The sequence below is a fragment of the Natator depressus genome, chromosome 7 (genome assembly GCF_965152275.1).
Source record: "Natator depressus isolate rNatDep1 chromosome 7, rNatDep2.hap1, whole genome shotgun sequence".
Taxonomy (NCBI): Eukaryota; Metazoa; Chordata; order Testudines; family Cheloniidae; genus Natator; species Natator depressus.
In genome coordinates this window covers 32,077,073-32,101,995 of record NC_134240.1, presented here as the reverse complement: position 1 = coordinate 32,101,995, position 24,923 = coordinate 32,077,073, and the positions used below count along the sequence as shown (strand labels likewise).

General features: G+C 50.4%; 1 protein-coding gene across 1 annotated transcript in view; it reads right to left on the bottom strand.

Annotated features, from left to right (window-relative positions):
• Positions 1-20,925, bottom strand: part of CDC42BPG (CDC42 binding protein kinase gamma) — a 62,631-nt gene extending 41,706 nt beyond the window's left edge. Inside the window, exon 1 of the mRNA XM_074957978.1 lies at positions 20,758-20,925. Within this exon, the coding sequence (XP_074814079.1) occupies positions 20,758-20,914 (157 nt within the window). The 5' untranslated portion in view covers positions 20,915-20,925. The remainder of the gene's footprint in view (positions 1-20,757) is intronic.
• Between the last annotated feature and the right edge of the window lie 3,998 nt (positions 20,926-24,923).

Below are 24,923 nucleotides of genomic sequence, written 5' to 3'. Positions count from 1 at the left end.
ATAACTGCGTGCTTACTTACGTACACGTAGTTTTGTGGAGAGACAAGATTTACTAGTGTCCTTAGCTGACTCCATCTCTGTAATATCTAAGCACCTCACCCATTTTAATGCCTTCATCCTCACAACATCCCTGTGTGTAGCACAATGCTGTTATCCCTATTGTACAGGTGGGGGAAACTGAGGCACAGAGTGGCTAAGTGACTTGCCCTACATCTCATAAGAAGGCTGGGGCAGGGCAAGCCATTGAATGTGGGTCTCTTAAGTCCCAGGCCAGCATGCTAACCATCGGTACATCCACCCCCATGGGGTTATGCTGGAGTAACTAGAGCTGTATAACTGGTAACACTTTCCCTAAGTGAAGCTGCTGCAACTTTCCCATTTAGACAAGTCCTACATCTCCTTCACAGCCGAGTTACTAACTGCAGCCACAAGCCCTCTGATCAGTTCTCCTCCTCCAGCCAGGCCAGCAGGTGCCTCTCAGTCCCTGGTGTCTGTGCCAGGCTGTGGATTTGGGCAGCAGGCGCTGAGAAGATGACAGGACGCTTGGGCGTCGGGCACACCCAACACCCACCCCCCGGGCACCATGCAGCATGTTAATGAGTGGCTCTCTGAGGTCAGGAGGGGCGTGAAGCCGTCGGCCTGCTGGCAAATGCAGAGCAAACCACAGCCCTGCCTGTGCCTGGGGAGCATTGCTAAAATCTCCCACGTTGGCAGCTCCAGCAAAGGACAGCCACATGCTGATGCAGCTGAGTTGGGATGCAGGACATCTGCAGTTGGTTAGGGCACTAGTCTGCGACCTGGGTTCGATTCCCAGCTGTACCACTGACACCCTGCATGACCTTAAGGAAGTCATTTCTCCCCTCTGGGCTGCAGGTTCCCCCTCTGAATAGTGCACCCTTTGTCCATTCAGGCTGGGAGCTCTTCAGGGCAGGGACCGTGTCTCACTGTGTGTCTCTGCAGCCTGGCACAATGGGCCCCAATCACTGGCGGGGTCTGTGCAGGGCCCAACAAAATGGGGAAGCAGAGGCACAGAGAGGGGAAGGGACTTGCCCAAGGTCACAGAGAAAGTCGATAGCTGAGTTGGGAACTGGAGCCAGGTTTCTTGCATTTCAGGGCAGGGGCCTGGCCACTAGGCCACACTTCCCCTCCGCCTTCGTTCTCTCACTCACTCACTCCCTCACTCCGTGTTCTCTTCCACTTCTCTCACTGAAGCCCAGATCCTCCCCCAGGGGAGTCAGCTGCCTAAATAGCTCAGAGGCCCTGGGCCTGAGACACTGTTTGCATCACTGATGCTATATAAAAATAAGGTGTGTTAGTTTCCAGCTTGCTTTACCCCCATTACCTTGCGCACTGAAGGACAAACGTTGCTAACGAACACTTTGAACTCCTCCAGCACCTTTTTAGCGGAGAATCAGAGCCCTTTGCAGCCTAGCAGCATATCCATTAGAGGAAGGGAAATAGTCAGTGTAAACTGAGGCATGGGGCAGTGAAAACTGATATGCCCAAGGTCCATCCGTGGATGGTAAACCTCTCTAGAGTGATTGTTAATGGCAGCAGCATCTGTGTGTTGTAGCTGACAATGCAGAAGAGAGAACTGTAAATAAAACTCAGGAGTCCTCACTACCACTCTGCCTTCTGTAGACACCTCCCAGAGAACCCAAGAGTCCAGCCTCCCAGCATGCCCTGCTCTAACCACTAGACAGCACTTCCTGTCTCTTCACCACCTGCACCCTGTTCCTCAGGCCTTATCCGCGCAGGAAAGTTTTACCAGTTATAGTTTATCAGTCCAGTCACATCTGTAGAATCCCAATGGGGACACTCCACACAAGAGTGGCATTTTAGGTTTTAACTTAAACCCCTTCCCAAGTGACATTAACTAACCTGAAAAAAGTCCCTCTTATACTGGAACAAGTGTGTCTAGCTTCACAGCATTCAAGGGACCATAAGATCATCTCATCTAACCTGCATATCCCAGACCAGAGAGTTTCACCCACTTGTTCCCCATGTACTGAGCCCAATAACTCGTGTCTGGCTAAAGCATCTTCTACCGAGGCAGCCAGACCGGACTTGGAGACATCAGGAGACTGAGACTCCACCGCTTCCAGTGGTTAACTACCTTCACGGGGAAGCATTGCTGCCTTATTTCTAATTACAGCATGTCTGGCTTTAACTTCCAGCCATCGGGACTTGTTCTGCCTTTCTCCGCTGAAGAGCCCTTTAGTATCTGGGATTTTTCCCCCCTGTGAAGGCGCTTTACACTGGGAGCAAGTCACCTCTTGATTGTCTTTCTGCTCTCGCTGGCAGGCCTTTTCTGCAGCCCTTGGGTCATTTTTGTGGCTCTTCTCCACACCCTCTGATTTTTCAACATCCTTTTTAACCAGACAACACACGTGAGGCTAAACCAGCAGAACTGTATCGGTTAAAATTCACACCTTCACTTACATCCTTCTGGGTGTCAACAAAGCTGTCGATAAAACAGTTCCAGGTCTCCCACTTCCTACAGCTGCACAGCTTCCTTTAACAGTGATTCAGTTATTGAAAAGCTCTCCACCAGGTCGCCAACGCTCCTGCATCACGGTGCTGGAATGTCCGGCCGGACCAGCCAGTTCATTCCTGGCTTATCATTATTACTGGGAGGTAGAGTGCTGACATAACATGCTCCCCCATCAGTCACAAGGCTGAGGCAGCATGCGGGGGAGTGGGGTTTCCTGTACGATCAGTATTACGCTAGCCCATCGCAGCCCTGACCAAGATTGGTGATCCCCCATTGCACAGATTCCCATTCACTCACTGGGTGGCCCCCAGTGAAATTGGGGACCCTGTTACATAGACATTCTCCAACAAAGATTGCGCCCCCACATCATGCACCCCCCCCTCCCCAAGATCACGGCTTCTCAGTCATATCAAACCGTTCCTGCCCCCAAGACTTTACACTCTCCCTAGACAAAAGAAGGATGCTTCTCCACATTTCACCAATGGGGAAACAGATGCCGAGAGTAGGACTGAGTAGCCCCAGGCCATGTAAGAAGCCTGTGGCAGAGCAAGGAACTGAACACAGGCCTGTGTGACTTACCCACAAGACCACCCTTCTTCCTGCTGCTGTGCTTAGACCGCGATCCCAAAGATGGCAAGAGAACCCAGGAGTCCTGGCTCCCAATCCCCCTGCTCTGACCACTACACCTCACACCCCTGGTACCTAATCTCATGCTCTAACCACAAGTTGCTGCCACACGCACATCCCCTCCCAAGCTGGGAAGAGAACCCAGGATTCCCCATTCCCACTCCTCGCTCCCCTGGTGCCACTAGGAATGAACGTAGGAGCGCTGACTCCCCGGCCTGTATTTTAACCACAGCTCCATTTCCCTCTCCCTTCTCTGCACTTACTCTTCAAGCCACAATAACTTTCAGACTAACCGAACACATCCTAGGGCAGTGAGCCGCTACAGCTGCCATGTTGTTAGCGGGTAAGTTAGAGGCTTTGGCAGAGTCCTGACTCATAAGAGCAGCACTGACTCCTGAGGGAGCCCCGATGACCAAGCCCCTAGCCGCCAGGTTACAGTGTGACTCACATGTGCTCTGCTCTGTACAGTTGATCATTAACAACCCCCTTCAATAGACATTTAGCAGCTCGAGGCTTGATGCTGCCATCCTAGTGTGCATGCTCTGCACGGCTGTGAGATGGAGCCTTAACACAGGGCTTCCTGCAATGACGTGCATTGAGGAAAAGGATTCCATACCACAAACACCCCCATTACACACCCTTTACCTGCCCTGTCTGCTGTGGTGGGGAAAGTGAAGTACACACATGTGCATGCTCTCACACCAGCTGTGTATACACATATACATGCACATGGCCATGCTCCACTCATTACACAGGTATATCCACACACGCCAGCTATCCACACACGTACATACACACACCCCACCTATCCACACACGTGCTCACATCGGCTACGTACACACTCATCCCAGATATGTATTCTCACTAGCTCTATTCTCTCTCTCTCTCTCACACACACACACCCAACTACTTCAAACAGTGAACTTTGGACCCTAAGGAAAACAAAAACACCCTAACACCCGTCTGAGACATGCACCACGATTCAAAGGCCTCCACAGGGGAAGGTTGGCTCAGTGGTTAGGACACTAACCTGGGCCTTGTAGGATCAGGATTCAAGTCCCCACTCTGCTACAAACTCCCTGTGTAACCTGGGGCAAGTCCCTTCCTCCCTTTGTGCCCCAGGTTCCCCTCCCACCCTATATTCCAAGTGAGAGCACTGCCGGGCAGGGATGGTTTCGCTGGATGTGTGTACAGCACCTGGCCTGATGGGGATCCCATAACAGGCTCCCTTTTATTAACCTCCCTAAACGGGACATTAACATAGTGACAAACAGCTGTTCTCAGCAGGTCATGGGCATGAGCAGCGTGTGTTATAAACACCTTGCACAAGGGGTTAAAGACAGCGATAAGGAGCTGGAACAATCAATCAGCTATTCACTGAAACAGCTAGTGATTTATTAACCCTCCACCCGCCTGTTTTGAAATGGAACTTGAACATGAAGTGTTGGCAAAGGGCCCCCCCATTCCTTTCTCACTGCAAATCCAGGAGTGCTCCAGCAAATTCAGGGCAAGGCTGAGGCAAGCCAAACACTGGATGTAGCTAGAGCCGGACGGGCGATGGTTAAAAATTGGTAGTGTCCCTTTTTAACAGCTCAGAGTTTGCAGGAAGCCTCAGGTCTTTTACCAGTCAGTCAATCAATCACTCGACAGAGACAGAGCCCTCTGAAATCAACAGGCGTTGCTGGATCCAAAAATTACCTACCAACCAAGATTCCGGCTAGGTTACCCTGACGACAGGAACAACACAACACACACACACACAGTTGACACTTGTGCTAATTTCTTTTAAATTTATTAGCTATCATCCCCACTTAGCCCAGGCAGTTAGGTAGCAAAAAGTACAAGGAAATGTTTGTGTTGCAGCAGTGCCTAAGTGTCTGATCTGAGACTGGCTCCCCCACCATGCCAGGTGCTGCATAGACACTCCCTCCTGTCCCGCCACCAAGAGCTGGGGGCCCTAGTGGTGCCACGTGCTGCGCACACACCCCTAACCAAGATTTGGGGAAATCCGCGCCCCCCACCCTCAAGCTTTGCTGCACAGACACAATGGGTGACCAGCCTTGCCTTGAAGAGCTCACAATTCAAGCAGATGGGGTGAATAATCCGTCCCTATTTTACGGACAAGGGAAACAGAGACCCAGATGAAGTGACTTGGCTGAGGGTTCCCAAGAACTGTGCGGTAGAGCCAGCCCTTGAAGCCAGGTGTCGTGCAGGCTAGTGAAGTGCTTTCACCATGAGTCCTTCTGACCTCGGAGATGGTGTTAAAACAAAACAATCCAGGGATTTGGGGTCTGGGCAGTGCTCCCCAGGACAGGGGCCCTGATCTCCTCTGGGCCCTATTATAGTGCAGGCAATGATACAGATGCTGTAAATGGGGCCTCACCTGGCAGGGGGCAGCACCTGGCCCAATAGCAGGCCCCCCAGTCTGAGCTGGAGCAACAAGGCAGTACCATACCACTAATGCATACCGTATAATGGGCCCCTCCTCTCACTGGGACCCCCTAGGCATTACCATAGTACTATTAATAACATACACATGTCATAAAGGAACCCTGATCTTGGTTGGCATCTCTTGGCTGTACCTTACTACTACTGCTCATGCACCTGCCACAATGCACCCCCCCCCCCCAAATCTGGATCAGGGTCTGTGCAGTGCCTGGCCCAACAGGGGCCCCTGCCTTGTCTCATAGAGCTTCCAGCCCCTGCTGTCATACAAACCAAGGTGCAGCAAAAATGAGGGGATTTCAAAAGCTATTTTTAAACAGCCTATCACCTCTGAAATACAGCTCATGAGCTGAAATAAATCAAGTTTCCTGTCAAGTTAGTCTCTCAGGCATCTGCTGTGGTCCCAGGGAGAATATACCCTGCCCCCAAAATGATTACCTTATACTTCTTGTTAAAGTTAATTTCCTGCCAAGTACCAGGCATGGTTTTCTGAAGTTTTTGGATCCTACAGCAAGATCAAGTGCTTTACCTAACGCAGCCAGCGCCTAAACCTGAAAAACAAGACCTGTGTTGTTGGGGAGCGTGAGTAATCGTATTTCCACTGCCTCGCAAGAAGGAGCCAGAGAGGTAAGAGTTACATCATAGATGTTTTTTAAAAAGGCTGCTCCAACAGAGAGTTTCAGACAGGAGTGGCAGGTGGCATGTAGTGAGATGCTGCCTTGTATGACTGCAATTCTCAGATCCTTTTCTGGTGTATTACTGTGGTAGAAAAAAGCAAAAAAAGTCTTGTCTCCATTGGGCGATTCGATGGGCTGCTGGAGATCTTCAGAGGTCTGTCAAATAAGGAGCCAAGGAAGCAGTAGCTAGATTACTATACGCATCGCAATAGTACCAAGGAGCCCCACTCATGGACCTGGACCCCCTCGTGTCTGGGACCGTGCAATCACAGAACGAGAGGTGGTCCCTGCCTCAAAGAGATTTTCTTAGATAGATTTAAAAGTGCTGTTCTTCCAAACAAATTAAAAAAAAAAAACCACCCAAAAATCTCCTGAAGATTGAAGCAGACACACGCACGCACAGGAAACTCTATTGTGGCCAATTTAGTTTCTGCGCTAGGAGAGACAATACGTGGTTTTCCTGGTATTGGCCTACATCAAGCCAACACTGAACAAGAGCGTTCTCCATCCTATGTATTACAGGGAGTAGCAGAGGCAGGATTAGAACCCAGGTGTCTCAATTACTAGTCCAATGCCCTAGTCGCTAGCCGAGAGTGTGTGCCTTCTCTTTCAGCCAGGGGTAGTCTATTTTTTGTCAAGGTCCACATTTCTTGAGCAAGGTATCGTCATGGTCCAGACTCCAGAGAAAATAATAAAAACCCAGTAATGATCATAAGTAATTAAGATTTCAGTCCATTCAAAAGTATCTAGCAGTCTGGATGGGGCCTGCCTATTGACGACTCCCGCTTTAAGCCCTTGTCCACATACAGTAGTTGTATTGCTTTAACTCTGCTGCTGTAGTTAAAGTGGCACAATGCACCTGAAATAGCCAGAGTTTTACTGTGATCAATGTACATATACGAGGACAATTATTCCCATGGAGCAGTGGTTTTCAAACCGGGGCACACGTACCCCTAGGTACGAGTTCTCATCAGGGAGTAAGCACAAAAAAAAATCCTGTAATGGGGGACAATGCATTTTATTTACTAAGACTTGGCAATGGAATTGTAGGTATCTCAGCTGGGGGTATGCAGTAGACTACATTATTTGGCAAAGGGTACACAGCCTACAAAGTTTGAAAACCACTGCCATCCAGGAAGGGGAATAAGCTAGACCAGTCTAAGCCCTGGTCTACACTAGGACTTTAGGTCGAATTTAGCAGCATTAAATCGATGTAAACCTGCACCCATCCACACGATGAAGCCCTTTTTTTCGACTTAAAGGGCTCTTAAAATCGATTTCCTTACTCCACCCCTGACAAGTGGATTAGCGCTTAAATCGGCCTTGCTGGGTCAAATTTGGGGTACTGTGGACACAATTCGACGGTATTGGCCTCCGGGAGCTATCCCAGCGTGATCCATTGTGACCGCTCTGGACAGCACTCTCAACTCAGATGCACTGGCCAGGTAGACAGGAAAAGAACCGCGAACTTTTGAATCTCATTTCCTGTTTGGCCAGCGTGGCAAGCTGCAGGTGACCATGCAGAGCTCATCAGCAGAGGTGACCATGATGGAGTCCCAGAATCACAAAAGAGCTCCAGCATGGACCGAACAGGAGGTACGGGATCTGATCGCTGTATGGGGAGAGGAATCCGTGCTATCAGAACTCCGTTCCAGTTTTCGAAATGCCAAAACCTTTGTCAAAATCTCCCAGGGCACGAAGGACAGAGGCCATAACAGGGACCTGAAGAAGTGCCGCGTGAAACTTAAGGAGCTGAGGCAAGCCTACCAGAAAACCAGAGAGGCGAATGGCCGCTCCGGGTCAGAGCCCCAAACATGCCGCTTCTATGATGAGCTGCATGCCATTTTAGGGGGTTCAGCCACCACTACCCCAACCGTGTTGTTTGACTCCTTCAATGGAGATGGAGGCAACACGGAAGCAGGTTTTGGGGATGAAGATGATGATGATGAGGTTGTAGATAGCTCACAGCAAGCAAGCGGAGAAACTGGTTTTCCCGACAGCCAGGAACCGTTTCTCACCCTGGACCTGGAGCAAATACCCCCCGAACCCACCCATGGCTGCCTCCTGGACCCGGCAGGCGGAGAAGGGACCTCCGGTGGATGTACCTTTTAAAATACTATACATGGTTTAAAAGCAAGCATGTGAAAGGATTAATTTGCCCTGGCATTCGCGGCTCTCCTGGATGTACTCCCAAAGCCTTTGCAAAAGGTTTCTGGGGAGGGCAGCCTTATTCTGTCCACCATGGTAGGACACTTTACCGCTCCAGGCCAGTAGCACGTAGTTGGAAAGCATTGCAGTGTATGTTTGCTGGCGTTCAAACAACATCCGTTCTTTATCTCTCTGTGTTATCCTCAGGAGAGTGAGATATCATTCATGGTCACCTGGTTGAAATAGGGTGCTTTTCTTCAGGGGACACTCAGAGGTGCCTGTTCCTGCTGGGCTGTTTGCCTGTGGCTGAACAGAAATGTTCCCCGCTGTTAGCCACGGGGGGGGGGGGGGGGGGGCAAAATGCGACCTCGTAACGAAAGCACATGTGCTATGTATGTAATGTTAACAGCAAGGTTTACCCTGAAAGAGTGTAGACACTGTTTTATAAAATGTGTCTTTTTTAAATACCGCTGTCCCTTTTTTTTTCCCTCCACCAGCTGCATGTGTTTCAATGATCACAGGATCTTCTCCTTCCCAGAGGCTAGTGAAGATTAGAAAGAAAAAAAAAAAACACGCACTCGTGATGAAATGTTCTCTGAGCTCACGCTGTCCTCCCACACTGACAGAGCACAGACGAATGCGTGGAGGCAAATAATGTCAGAGTGCAGGAAAGCACAAAGTGACCGGGAGGAGAGGTGGCGGGCTGAAGAGAGTAAGTGGGGGGCTGAAGAGAGGGCTGAAGCTCAAATGTGGCGGCAGCGTGATGAGAGGAGGCAGGATTCAATGCTGAGGCTGCTGGAGGATCAAACCAGTATGCTCCAGTGTATGGTTGAGCTGCAGCAAAGGCAGCTGGAGCACAGACTGCCACTACAGCCCTGTGTAACCAACCGCCCTCCTCCCCAAGTTCCATAGCCTCCACACCCAGCCGCCCAAGAACGTGTGGGGGGGGGGGGCCTCCAGCCAACCAGCCACTCCACCACCGAGGATTGCCCAAAAAACAGAAGGCTGGCATTCAATAAATTTTAAAGTTGTGAACTTTTAAAGTGCTGTGTGGCATTTTCCTTCCCTCCTCCACCACCCCTCCTAGGCTACCTTGGTAGTCATCCCCCTATTTGTGTGATGAATGAATAAAGAATGCATGAATGTGAAGCAACAATGACTTTATTGCCTCTGCAAGCGGTGATCGAAGGGAGGAGGGGAGGGTGGTTAGCTTACAGGGAAGTAGAGTGAACCAAGGGACAGGGGGTTTCATCAAGGAGAAACAAACAGAACTTTCACACTGTAGCCCGGCCAGTCATGAAACTGGTTTTCAAAGCTTCTCTGATGCGTACCGCGCCCTCCTGTGCTCTTCTAACCGCCCTGGTGTCTGGCTGCGCGTAACCAGCAGCCAAGCGATTTGCCTCAACCTCCCACCCTGCCATAAATGTCTCCCCCTTACTCTCAGATATTGTGGAGCGCACAGCAAGCAGTAATAACAGTGGGAATATTGGTTTCGCTGAGGTCTAAGTGAGTCAGTAAACTGCGCCAGCGCACCTTTAAACATCCAAATGCACATTCTACCACCATTCTGCACTTGCTCAGCCTGTAGTTGAACAGCTCCTGACTACTGTCCAGGCTGCCTGTGTATGGCTTCATGAGCCATGGCATTAAGGGGTAGGCTGGGTTCCCAAGGATAACTATAGGCATTTCAACATCCCCAACAGTTATTTTCTGGTCTGGGAATAAAGTCCCTTCCTGCAGCTTTTGAAACAGACCAGAGTTCCTGAAGATGCGAGCTTCATGTACCTTTCCCAGCCATCCCACGTTGATGTTGGTGAAATGTCCCTTGTGATCCACCAGAGCTTGCAGCACTATTGAAAAGTGCCCCTTGCGGTTTATGTACTCACCGGCTTGGTGCTCCGGTGCCAAGATAGGGATATGGGTTCCGTCTATGGCCCCACCACAGTTAGGGAATCCCATTGCAGCAAAGCCATCCACTATGACCTGCACATTTCCCAGGGTCACTACCCTTGACATCAGCAGATCTTTGATTGCATGGGCTACTTGCATCACAGCAGCCCCCACAGTAGATTTGCCCAATCCAAATTGATTCCCGACTGACCGGTAGCTGTCTGGCGTTGCAAGCTTCCACAGGGCTATCGCTACTCGCTTCTCAACTGTGAGGGCTGCTCTCATCTTGGTATTCATGCGCTTCAGGGCAGGGGAAAGCAAGTCACAAAGTTCCATGAAAGAGCCCTTACACATGCGAAAGTTTCGCAGCCACTGGGAATCGTCCCAGACCTGCAACACTATGCGGGTCCCACCAGCCTGTGCTTGTTTCCCGAGCCCAGAATCGGCATTCCACCGCATGAACCTGCCCCATTAGCACCATGATGCATGCATTGGCAGGGCCCATGCTTTCAGAGAAATCTGAGTCCATGTCCTGATCACTCACGTGACCGTGCTGACGTTGCCTCCTCGCCCAGTATCGCCCTGCCAGGTTCTGGTGCTGCATATACTGCTGGATAATGCGTGTGGTGTTTAATGTGCTCCTAATTGCCAAAGTGAGCTGAGCGGCCTCCATGCTTGCCTTGGTATGGCGTCTGCACAGAAAAAAGGTACGGAACGATTGTCTGCCGTTGCTCTGACGGAGGGAGGGGCGATTGACGACATGGCTTACAGGGTTGGCTTACAGGGAATTAAAATCAACAAAGGGGGTGGCTTTACATCAATGAGTATTTCAGGCAGGACTTCACAGAGGGTTCCAATAAGAAATGGTGCACCTAAGTAATTGTTCTTATTGGAACAAGCAGGTTGGTCTGGCCTCTGATTGATACATGGCTAGATTTACCTCGCTGCACCTTCTCTGTGAGTGACTGCAGTGTGACCTAGAGGAATGAGTCCCCTAGATGGGGGAGGGGGGGAAGCAAATGAGTACAAAACAAATCTGGTCTATTTCTTGTTTTGATCCACTCCATCTATCTTTTACATCTTTGGCTGGCAGCAGACGGTGCAGAAGGACTGCAAGCCATCCACATCTCATGGCTGCTCGGCAGAAGATGGTACAATAGGACAGCTAGCAATCCGTATCGCCTGCCTGCTCACCATAAGATGGTTCAATAGGACTGACTGCAGGACTAAAGAGAATGACCTGGTCAAGTCACTCCAAATTTAGTCCCTGCACCCATGTCTGCCCAGGCGCTCCTGGCCGACGTGGCCAGGAGCACCTCGGACATGACGATGACGGCTACCAGTCGTACTGTACCATCTGCTGTCACAAGGCAATGGGTTGATGCTGCTGTGTAGCAACGCAGTACCACGTCTGCCAGCACCCAGGAGACATACGGTGACGGTTACCTGAGTGGGCTCCATGCTTGCCGTGGTATGGCGTCTGCACAGGTAACTCAAGAAAAAAGGCGCGAAACAATTGTCTGCTGCTGCTTTCACGGAGGGAGGGAACGGGGGCCTGACGATATGTACCCAGAACCACCCACGACAATGTTTTAGCCCCATCAGGCATTGGGATCTCAACTCAGAATTCCAATGTGCAGCGGAGACTACGGGAACTGTGGGATAGCTACCCACAGTGCAACACTCCGGAAGTCCACGCTTGCCTTGGTACTGTGGAAGCACTCCGCCGAATTAACGTACTTAATGCACTTAGAGCATTTTCTGTGGGGACACACACACTCGAATATATAAAAAGGATTTCTAAAAAACCGACTTCTATAAATTCGACCTAATTTCGTAGTGTAGACATACCCTAAGGCACAGGGCACCTGTAGAACAGAGAAGGAAATTTTTTCTCCAGTGCACAACTGGCCAAACGTAGCTGGGATTTTCTCACCTTCCTCTGACAGATCAAAGATCAGCTACAGCTGGAGACGAGTCAAACTAGGGCTCTGAGGTGGTCCAGAGAATTCACTGGCTTTGAGGCTTGGTGGTGGATCTTGCTCCTGTGCTCAGGTTCTAACCAATCAGCAGATTTTGGGTTGGGAAGGAATTTCTCCCACATCAGATTGGCAGGGACACGGTGGGCAGGGTTTGTCTTTCTCTGCAGCATAGGGTGGGGGGTCACCTGCTGGGATCATCTGGGCATGTCTCACCTCATTGATTCCCCTGCCATAACAGGGGCCTGAGACATTGGTGGTCTCTCCTGTTCTGGGCCCAGGGCTCACAAGAGGTCAGGTGCCCAAGTACTGAAATGAGTTCGTCTAACTAAAGTCATTGAGCTAAGTACAGAGGTAGCTGTGTGAAGTTAAAAGGGCCTGAGATACACCCAAGATCAAACTCTATGACCTCATTGTCCCTTCTGGCCTTAAACTCTGTGAAAGAGCATCCACGCTAGGCGATGTCATGGTATGTTTCTCTCTCACACATACCCCCCCAGCACGAAATCTGTGGGTAGGCCAGGCCTGAGCAATATGATTGTACAACTAAGTCTTTCTTTAGCCAATTGAAGCTTCCAGTCCTGTATGTGTTTAACGTAAAGCACAAGCCTCATCCCCTTGCTCCCCCTGTGACGACACCCCTCTTTCAGGGACCAGGCCTTCGATCCACAATGGCTTGGTAAACTAAGGGTACCATTCTCGACTAGGAGGGCAAATGGGCCCCAGTTCAACCCCCTCCCCTGGGGTTAAAGAACCAGCAGCTGGAGTGGAATTAAAATTCACACTGGGAATGCAGAAGCAAATTCTGTCTGTTGGATACCCAGGGAGAGGGGGGATTCCCCGGTCACCTGCAGAGCTTTTAAAATCAAGCCTCAAGGTTTTGTCCCTAACTTGATAGATCTGGGCCCCTCGCCAGCTTGTTGGCTCAACACAGGAAGTATCAGGTATTCCAGCCAGGGTGATACATGAGGCCCAATTAGATTATAACAACCCCTTTCTGGACTGGAAGTTAATTAATTGTGAACTCTGCTTGGATTGGCAGCTCTCTGGGACAGGAAGTGCTTCTCGGGAGGAGGCTGCACAGAACTTAGCCCCACGGGGACATACCTCTGTTGGCAGGCAGGTCTGGGCAGCGTGTAGCACAACAGGGACAGCCCCATGCTCTTAGTCAGCTGGAACAGGCCATCTCTCCCAATCTCAGTGCAAGGGTCTAGGCAGCAACTGGCCCACCCCTGCTGTCTGCCCCCACCCCCCCAATCTTCTGGGGCCTGAGGTAGTACTGGCCTACTCAGAAGAACAGCTGGTATCTAATGAGGTTGCTGTAGCTCAAAGCTGGGGTTGTAAAAGCTGTGAAGAATGTTTGGAAAATGTCAGCCATTTGCAGGGGAGAATTTAAGATGCCTGAGGAAGGAGGCAACTGGCCTGAAGCTTTCGGAAGACCTTGCTTTTGAGTAACCTGAGGTTTTCCAAAAACACAGTCGCACTCCTTTTAAAATAACTAAAAACGTGCTAGGTTAGACTAGACTAAACATGTCGCTAGGCCAGAACCAGACTAGTGTGAGCTCTTTGGGGCAGGGACCATCTTTTGTTCGGTTTGTACAGCACCTAGCGCAATGGGTCTTGGTCCATGGCTAGGGCTGCTAGGTCTGACTGCAGTATGCATCAAGACAGAGCCTTTATGGATAGAAATAGTTTTACAACTGGAGGTGTTTTCACCGCTTATCACACATCCCTTAAAGCTCCGGTGCTCATGCTGCTTTGCTTACAAAAAGGAAGGTGAAGGTGTGACTTGATCCCAGTCTAGCAGTACTGACATGAGGAATCCAAAATTTGAAAATGTGCTCCTCAGTCTAGCAGACGAAGGTCGAACACAACCCAATGGCTGGAAGTGGAAGTGAGACAAATTCAGAATGAAACCAGGTGCCCATTTTAACAGACAGGATAATTAACCAAGGGCTGTGGTGGATTTACCATCACTGGCAATGTTTAAATCAAGACAAGATGTATTTCTAACAGAGCAGTCCTAGTTCAACCAGGAGTTACTTCAGAGACATCCTAGGGCCTGGGGTACACAGAAATCAGACTAGAAAACCACAATGGGCTCTTCTGGCCTTAAAAATCAGTCAGAAGTTATGCTTTTATTTTTGAATGGCATTATTTTGACCCAAAAAGTCAATAGCTTGATTATCTGCCTGCTTCTCATTTCCTCCAAGTGAGGAATTTTAGATATCTGTTACAATTAAAGGACCCAGATCTATTGTTAGTTATAATTGTGTAATGTTGCAGCAACAGCAATGTTCGTCTGTGGATCTCAAACCACTTCACAAAAGAATAACAGGTTGCCCCATTTTACAGAGGATGAAACAGCAGCAGAGAAAGGGGCAACAGATTCACCCGAGAACACCCAGCAGGCCATGGACTAGAACCCAGGTCTTTGAGTCCCAGTCCAGTGCTTTATCCACTAGGCAACACTGCCTCTGGAAGCATAAAGCTGTTGCAACTCTATTAGGCTAGGCACCACACAAACAGAAGATGGCACCTTCCCCAAAGAACTTACAGTCCAAGTACTAACCTTCACGGTATTAAAGGGGTTTATTGTTTCTGAGGTGCTGAATTCTTAGAAACCCCATTGAAGGGATTCCAGAAATCAGGATATCTGAATGTTGCCAACACTAAGCATTCAAAACTGGGAGTCAGCCTGGCCTGAAACCATGACATTACCTTAAAGAATCATGCAATTTAAAAAAAAAAAAAAAAAAAAAGTAATGAATGTTGGGTTCTTTTTGAATTTCTCCTGTGGGTTTTGAGCTTTAAAAAAGGGGCACACTCTCCCTCTTCTCCCCCCCCCCCCCCGTCTCCTCACCCACAATCTGCAAAAATTAAGGTGAGTCTCACACGAGCTGGGGCTTTAAGGAACACATTAAATTCCACCAAAATCATAAGAGCTGTCCCTGCTGTAATTCACACCTGTAGTATAACAGCGCCTAGACCCCTTGACCAAAAACCAGCCCACCATCACACCTGGCAGTGGGCAGACATGTAGCAAGAGACAGGCCCTGCCCCAAAGAGCTCACAGTTTAAATAGACAGAGGGTGGGATGGGAAACAGACACCAAGAGGGGAAGGGACTTGCCCAGGGTCACACAGCAGGCCAGTGCAGAATTAGGAATGGAACTCACATGTCCTGTCCCTTGGCCACATTTCTTATCAGGGTTCCCCTTTGGAGTGAGTAGAGGAAAGAATAATTCTCTGCACCACAGGAGCCACTGGCTGAAATTTTATGGTCTGCGTTATCCAGCAGGCCAGATTCCCTAAGAGCCACCTCCTCCTCCTCCCCATATCTCATATGTTTTGAACAGCAGTGAGATTGTTAACAATGCTGACCTCTGAAGTACCATTGCTGGCCAACCGAGCTAGCAGGCAGTATCCAGAGCTATCGTTTCAGGCTCTCTGCCAACTCAGACTGCACCAGATCATATTTTCAAGGTTTTCTGTGCAACTGTAACTAGAGTAGCAAGAGGACACCATAGACAATAACCAGATCTGTCCACTCCCCCCACACCTAGGCCTAGCGCACCCCTATGGGCATAATGTCTCCTTTAGGACACATCTGACTCAAGTCACAAAGCACTCCCCCAACCTACATAAATCCATTAAAAATCCTCAACAAGCCCTGTCCTAGCAAGAGCTGAATGGAAATTTTCCAAGTTGTGTGTTAAAACAAAAAACCATGAACGTGAAGTGTTTTGCAAACTCACCCCAGGTTTGACTGTTTGTCACATTGCAGGCAGGGTCTCTGCCAGATCACCCAGCAGGCTGCTGGGGAGCCAGGTTTCCAGGCTCTGAAGTTCTGGGGCAGCCCCACCATCTGGACTGCCCCAGACTGGGGATACCTGGGCTTCCAAGCAATGGAGGGGGAAGCCTGAGGACCCCAATTCTAACTGGGGCTCAGCTCCCAGCAGGGAGCCTGGAAGCCCTTGCTCTAGCCAGGGCTTTCAGGCTCCCTCCTACTAGCCAGTGTCCTGGGGGCAGCTGGCTCCCCAGACAGCCCATGGAACCAGCTGGCCTGGGAAGTCCTGGGGCCCCAGAACCATAGAAGATACACCTGGGAGTGGCAATCCCCAGGGTCCTCAGCAGCTGCTCACATGATTCAGGTCAGCTTCACCCAGGTCATTCAGTGGTGGAGAGTGAAACTGACAAGAATCACATCAGTTTCCCCTTAGCACCTGCTGGGATAGGTATTACCTTTTGGAAACACAGTGTTTTGGTATTTCTGAAATTAATGTTTTCAGCAAGTCTGACATGTCCTGCAAACCAGAAATCCCAAATGTCAGCTGGCTCTAGTGCTAGGGCAATGGTATTGCAAATGGGGTAGACACACTGTCACAGCCAGACATTAGGGCCTGATGTGGATCTCACTTTCACACAGGAGGAGGGCACATAGTCAAGCCTTCTCACTTTGAATCTCTCCCACATTTTTCCTTGTGAAGAAAGGACTTAACACAAAAACAAAGAACACGGAAGCAGGATCATTCCCCCCACCTCCAATCTTCATTCCTGCAGCATAAATCACTCCCAGCATGGAGAATACACGTAAGCAGTGGGAGTGGATGCAAACTCACACAGCACAGAGATTCCTGGTTTCCTGCAAAGCAGCTCTCAAGGGAGTGGAAGGAGAGAACACAGCACTTTACAATTAGCTAATGAAATGTCATCACCCACCCTTTACAGCTGCTGAATGATCAGCCTTAGTTTTACAGGGGAGGGGCAGACCCAGGGGTTAGACCTGGGAAGATAGGTATTGCCAGACAGGATCAGAGCAGAGGGCTGTCTAACCCAGAACTTAGATCATCATAATTTGGGGACAGGAAGAGAGTTGTTGTTTAGTGCTTGTACTGTGCCTAGCATAGCGGAGCCCTTGCCCATGACTGGGACTTATAGGCACTATAGCAATACAAACAACCAGCCGCTAACGTTTCAGAGGAAGATGCAGAAATGCTGGAGTGAGCCAATGTAGGATAATATAATCCTAATGAAGGTCTCCTCCTGATCGTGAATAAACTAGAAGATGAGCTTAAACCCTGAAGTTTAATATCCTTGCCAAAGTTTGTTAACATTAGCTATAACTAGATATTTTTGTTATCCATAGAACCTGTCCAATCCCTTTTTGAAGTTTGGTAAATTCTTGGCCTCAGTGACTTCCTGTGGTAGCAAGTACTCTATCCTTTGATCCATTGTGAGTTTCATAAAATCATAGAAATGTCAGGTTGGAAGGGACTTTGAGGGGTCATCAAGTCCAGCCCCCACACTAAGACAGGATCAAGCAAACCTAGACCATGCCTGACAGGTGTTTGTCACAACCAGTTCTTAACCTCCAGTGACGTGGATTCCACAACCTCCCCTTGAAGCCTGTTCCAGAGCTTAACTCATCTAAGAGTTAGAACATTTTTTCTATTTGACCTAAAATCTCCCTTGCTGCAGATTAAGCCTGTTCTCCATGTCCATGAAAGGTAGGACAAGAAATAATACATTAAGGGCTGTTTTAAAGAGGATGGTGAAGACTTACCAGGTCCCCACTAAGTCTCTTCTCAAGACTAAACACCCCAAGGTGTTTTTATTAAGCCTTTTCTCACAGGTCAGGTTTTCTAAAGACTTTTACCATTTTTGTTTCTCTCCTCTGGACTCTTGCCAGTTTATCCACATCTTTCCTGAAGCCTGGAACCCCAAACTGGACACAGCACACCAGCTGAGGAGACCTCTCCAGTGCCAAGCAGAGCAGGATAATGACCCCCCATGTCTTACATACAAGACTCCTGTTAATACATCCCAGAATTATATATTAAAAAAACTGATTAACACACAACTGCACCACTGTTGGCTCATTCAATTTGTGATCCACTATGACCCCCAGATTCTTTTCCTGCAGTACCACTGTCTAGCCAGCTATTTCCCATTTTATAGCTGTGCAATTGATTTTTTTCCTTCTCAAAGTGTAGTGCTTTGCACTTGTCTTACTGCTACCTTCAGATTTCACTGTGGGCCCTTGTTCTTGTGCTATGAGGCCGGGAGATCCTGATCTCCCATCTCCCGCCATTTATTCGTTGACAGACTTATCTCAGGAGGCTTGGTCTGTAGTGCAAGAGCAGCCATCCTCGGCTGGAGTGAGCGTGGAACTACAACGCACCCTTTTTACTAGGACCTACAGGCTGCAGCCAGCCTTGGGGCCAGATCCACAGCTGGTGCAAATGAATGTACCCCTGGGGGCTTCAGAGATTGGCAGCAGGTGGCAGGACACAAAGAGACCCCAAGCAATAGTGATACTGCGGCCAACCCATTACAGTAGATGTACAAATGACTGCAGCACTTTGGTTCTGAGACTTGGCAGCATCCCTCCCCTGTCCTATTTCCCACTGTATTTAGACCAAGCGTTGGGGCAGGGACCTTCCTTTGGTCAACAAAACAGCTTGAAATAGTTAGTTATTTGGGGCTGCCCAACTGGACGCACCTTAAATGGACCCCTTCCAGCAGGCTCCTTTAAGGAATGTCTGTTTGTGCACCCTGAAATCCTTATGCACTTCAGAAAATTTGAGCCCTCCCATCATTTGATCTGTATCTGGAGCATGAGAGGGACCAGTCTGCTGGGAGCCAATAGACTGGTGGTGATGGGCCAAGCAGGAAATTTACAAGCTTTTTACAGGCTCTGGTATCAAATGTGTAGGTTTCCTTCTGTGAGAGGTGGCCAGATGCTACAGCAAAGGGTCCATGAGAACACAGCTGGATGATTAGAAGGCAGGAATTCTGTATTTTTAAATAAAGGCAGCAGGTGGATTTTTGAGCCCTTAGAAAAACTGGCTGTTAAACAGCAAGAATGTCTCAGCCTGAACTAAAATGGAGTTCCTGCCACACTATGACAAGGATATTCATAGATTTAGGCCAGAAGGGACCATTGAGTCTGACCACCTGTATAATATAGGCCAGGGAATACCACAGCAGTTAACCCTGTACCAAGCCCCATCACTTGTGTTTTTCTTAGAGATCTACTCTAGGAATGATTTTGGGGCTGTTCTCTGGCCTGTGCTATCTATACAGGAGGCTAGACCAGATGACCACAACGGTCCCTTTAGGCCATGGAATCAATGGACCTACATTTGATTGAAGCATCTTCTAGCTGGGCAGCCAGTCTGGAGTTGGCGACATCAAGAATCCCTCCCCCACCCTTTGCTTTCAGAGTTTGGTCCCTGAGAAACATTGGAGCCTTATTTCTAACTTGAATGTTTCTGACTAATTTCCAGCTGTTGGTTCTTATTCTACCATTCTCCACTAGCTTAAAGAGCCTTTTAGTACCTGCCGATTCCTCTCTCTGAAGATACTGGTACACTGATCAAACCACCTCTCAATCCATCACCATCCTCCAAAACAGCGCCACAAATCTGGTGCTGACGGTCGTGCGGTTAAGGTACCGGAGACCCAAGTTCTATCCCCAGCTCTGCCACTGACTCTTGGTCTCACCATGAGCAACACACTACAGCCTCTCTGCCTCCATTTGCCCTGTTTGTAAGTGGTTCGCTAGCCAATAGATGTTTTGAGGATAAACCAGCCAGATCGAGAGGCTCCGATACTGTAGTGACAAGGGCCCTGTCAGGCTGGGGTGGCACAGGGCAACTGACCAGAACTGCTAGTTCAGAGTAAGAGTCAACTATTCCACAGTAACTATTGTGCTTTAAATTCACACCCTACCTTACTCCAGAATAGCTTCCTTGGATTGACAAGCCCCAAGCACCTAGTAGTGATCCAGACTCAAGCCAACTGCTTGCGGGGGCCTGCGTGACATGAGTTTTCCAAGTCTCAGGCTAGTCCCTAGTGGGTCATTTCATGTCCCCCTCCCCAAATAAAATAAAAATAAATGCAGCTACTTTTACAATCAGCACAGGCCAGAGGGAGGAAGCATTGCAGGGAGTGGTGTGTGTTTGTTGCTCACACCTCTGTTTCCTCCTCCTGCCCCTTAGTGAACAGGGGTAGGGGGCACTCAGATGAGCACATTGCACTCCCGCTGCACACAAAGTAAGGGGGCACTCAAGTACAGCCACTCCTGCCTTGCCCCCATCCACCACAGGGATACCCATTACACAAGGTGGGGGCACCCCTAGCCATCACATATGGTGGGGGGAAGTCCTCTCCCCTTTCTGACTTTCCAGTATCCCACCCTGCATTGCAGAGTGCTGGAGGCAGTATATCCTGCAGTTGCACCCCAGGGTCAGCTCTCCCCTTGCACAGGGTTGGGGGCCCTTTGTCCCATTGCACCCTGGGGGCAGCCCCCCCTTCCTACAGCTCCCCTCTAATTGCACAGGGCCGGGGGTGGGGCTTACAGGGCAGGCTTCTTTCCTTCACTGCAAGGAGCTAAAGGGGCAGCCTCCCCTATCACCTGGGACTCTAGGGGCAGGAGGCCCCCCTCCTTTCCCAGCCCCCACTGCACTGCGCTCTGGGGGCAGGAGACTCACCCCACTCCAGGAACTGCTGCACGCTGCGCTCCCGCCGCAGGGGGGCGCCGCTGCACTCCCGGTACAGGCACAGCAGCACGTCCAGCAGCGACTCGAGCCCGGGGCCCTGCAGCAGTTCCCGCAGGCCGGCCAGGCGCCGCTCCACCGGGCTGCACATGCTGCCCCACTCCGGCCGCTCCAGCCTCGCTGCCTGCCTGCCCTTCCCCACTCCCCGCAGCCCGGGCCCGGGCCCCGCCCCTGCCGGCCGGCCCCCAATGGGGAGGGAGCTACCGACACCTGGGCCAGGTGGGGAAGGGGCGGGGCCAGCTGTGCCAGATGTGCTCTGACAGCTCCACGCCCCCCCGAGGCTGGGGGAAGACAGGAGAAGGAATGGAGAGAGACAGACGGATGTGTAGGGAGGCGGACGGACAGACAGGAGCCGGGGGGGCGGGGGGAGAGGAGAGAAAGGTGTGCATGGGGAGGAACGGACAGATGGATGGCAGGAGAGACGGGCGCACGTGCAGAGGGATGGATAGATGGAAGAGGGCAATGGAAACTAGAGGGGGCGGGCAGGGGGATGGCCGGAGAGCCAAAGCTGCGAACAGGGAGAGGCTCAGGGAAGCCTGGCTCAAGAGAGGGATGAAGAGGTGAGTGGGAGCGACAGCCAGCCAGGGCTAGGGGTGGATGGACAGACAGGAGAGCCCCTGGAGGGAGAACGGAAGAGACAGGAGGAGAGAGATTAAGATTAGAATGAAAAAGAGGAAGATGGCAGGAGCGAGGTATGGCATATCCTTGTTCTCCCCACCTCTGCTCTGCCATGGAGGAGCCAGGCCACCCCCATCAGGGCCAGGCTGAGACAGACCCCTGCCTCCTGGGGAACCCAAATGAGACCCAGCAAATTCATCTCACACCAGGTCAGGAAGCACTGAAAGAAACTGATGTTGGACTGTGACCAGTCTGGGGCTGGGGGCAAAGCGGAGGGTCTCAGGCCGACCCCTCTCAGCTCCCCACCTGGGCAAGGGGCAGACAGCTGTTCAGCTATTAAGGCCAATGCAGCCCTCTCTAGCCCCTATCCTGCTACTGCTAGAGCCCACAGTGTGTTCTCAACCCACAACGGGCTGCTTGTGACCCCATCAGCACACATTTGTGGCCCATGTGACATCCTCAGGGCCATACAGATTAAAACAGAGACCTGTATATGTGGCTCACAATGGTAAATAAGCAGAGAAACACTGGCCTAGAGGCACCAACTGGCACTTAGTGCTCCACCGTGGCATGTACATTATTAGTATCAAGGCAGCATCTAAAGAACCCTAACTCGGATCAGTGCCCCAAGCATGCCATTCGAGCTCGCAGTCTGAACAGACAAAAGGGGGGGAGGAGAAACAGCCATTGTATGGCGGGGGAAGGGAAGGAGAGAGGGACTCATCTGACTTCTCTCAGGGCATCTGGGGCAGAGCCAGGAATAGAACCCAGGTGTCCTAGGTTCCAATCCCTTGCACTAGCCCCCTAGGCTCCCTTTTATATTGTGAAAGCACCTAGAAGCCACAACAGAGACTGGGGTCCCTCAGGGTAACAAGTGCTGCATATAGTCTGCTCTCCCCAACCTGACTGGGGTCCCCCATCACACCAAGCTGCATAGGCCCAAGAGCAGTGAGATTTCCTTACACAGTTTAACCAGAGGCCATGGCAGGGATATGGGGTGGGGAGGTGGAGAAGCTTACATGAAGCAGCACTACCCCCTGCTGGATGACTGAATTAAAGACAAAAGAAAAGGAGTACTTGTGGCACCTTAGAGACTAACCAGTTTATTTGAGCATGAGCTTTCGTGAGCTACAGCTCACTTCATCGGATGCATCCGATGAAGTGAGCTGTAGCTCACGAAAGCTCATGCTCAAATAAACTGGTTAGTCTCTAAGGTGCCACAAGTACTCCTTTTCTTTTGTCTTTTTACGAATACAGACTAACACGGCTGTTACTCTGAAACCTGGAATTAAAGACAGGTTATTGGATTAAGACCAAGCTAACCCAAGGAAGCTCGAGGGTCCACTCCAAGCCCAGACTCCATCCCCCTCCCAACTGGCAATTCGAGGAAGTGAGAGAGACTTCTCCCTGCTATCAGGGCACCACAGCAGAAAGCGACCAACGAACGCTGTGCCCAGTCATTAGGAGACAGGGCATGATGCTAGAGCAGCACCAACTGATACCATTCAAACGCAGCTCATCTGACCCAAAACCCTGTCTGGGAAGGCTCCACAGCGAGGTGGCAAAGTCTCCTCCTAGTGAAAGCAGTGGGCTGGCAGTCAGGACTCTGGGTTCTATTCCTTCTTTCACCAGACACTGGCGCTTGTCTTCAGGCAAGCCACTCTCACTGCTGCCATTGATAATTATACTTACTCACCTCACAGCAGATGCTGCAAAGCTAGATCTAATGACTCGGACACCCCTCACACACACCAGCGCTAGGCTTCCCTACAAAGGCCTAAAGGAGGACAGACATACATAAGGTCAGCAAAAAAAACCCCACCAATCAGGGACTCAGTTCAGCTGACAGTAGGAGGTGACAGTCAGCAGCAGGGAAGGGGTTAAAACTTAAAAGCACATATTAGAATCTCTTATCCTACAGCAACTCACTAGCAGTTTTGGACTGTAGAAGCAATCCAGCCCTGAGCAGGGAAACCCCCCCCAGATTCCCAGCCTAGAGAATACATGGGGAATTCTGGCCTAGGAAGTGACCTCACCAAATTAGTGAAAATACCTCATTCTAAGAACTTCCACTCTGCATAAAATTCCACTGTTACAAAACTTCCCCATTCCAAAGTGGGGCAAAAAAAGCTGAAATTTCAGAAAGTTTCTCACAAAACAGATTTGATTCAGGACCATCACCATGTGTTTCATCTCAAAAGTAAAAGGACTTTTTGACTAATGTAAACACAATACACATATTGTACTGCCTGTTGAAAATTACAATAGAATCTATTTAAAATACTAAAGTCTAAACCCAATTAGAATGTGGGGGTCTCCATGAGTTTGACTCTCCCCCCATCCCTCCAGTTCAACAGTTGGTGAAACAGACATTTCCACAAAGCATTTTGATTAACCCGCACTTGCATGGAAACCTTGAGAACATCAGATGGCCAAGAGGGGAGAGATCATGCTCTCCCATCTTCCTCTGCTCTCTAGGCCTGTCCCCACCCCAGACTCCCAGTGGGTGCAGTACAAGCAGGCCCTTTTATTTTCAACAGGAAGGCCCAATCCTGGATTCTACCCTCCTTCAGTTGAAAAGCCCCCCACTGAGTCAGAGTGGACCTCTAAACCCTGCAAACTGCAGCACTTCACACATCCCCCACCCACAGTTGTTCAGGGCTGCTGGTGCCAAACAACCCCCCCCCCCCAAAATATCAGGCCCTAAAGCCATAATTCCCTGCAGACAAGTGGCAGCCGCATTTCAGCAAAAAAGGGGCACAGAGACCCTTCCACCTGAACACCAGCATCCAGGGCTGCATGCCAAAGATGGCATGACTTGGATCCTGCAGCTCTTAAAGGAGTAAGCTTTGACCCAGAGTCTCCACCCTCTTGGATACTGGCTGTACAGGGCTTCTGGAACAGCTGTGCAGTACCCATTCCACCCAGCAGAGGGCAGCAGCATCCCACCCTCCCCCCATTTACTGTATTCCACGCAGCAGGATCCAGTCTCATTACATGCAGCCTCCACCCCCTATTTGTTCCCACATTCCACCCAGCACTAAGGGCAGCTGCATCTTGCCCCTCCCCAAAACTCACCCAGAGTCTCAACATTGATGCCACTGCCCCTCCCCACAGCTGTGCACCAGTCTCCTCCCCCCCCCCCACCCATTACTATTGCAGCCAGCAGCAGGTAGCCCATTCCCTCCCAGCAGGCAGCATCTTCTCCCTCTCTGCCGCACCCCCCCCCCCCAGGCAGCAGCTTCTCCCCCCCACACTGCATGCAGACTCTCACCTTAAGTAGGTGTGGATCCTTTCCCTCTGATAGGAGGAAACTTTGCTCCCTCACCAGGAAAAGTGAGACACTGCCCCCCACTGCATAGCAGCCCCTCCTCCCCACACACACAACCTGCCAGCCACCTGTTAGAATGGACAATTGGTAACAATAGGAGCTGGGTGTTGAGAAGGGATCAACACTCTGGGACCGGGCCCAGGGAAGCCTA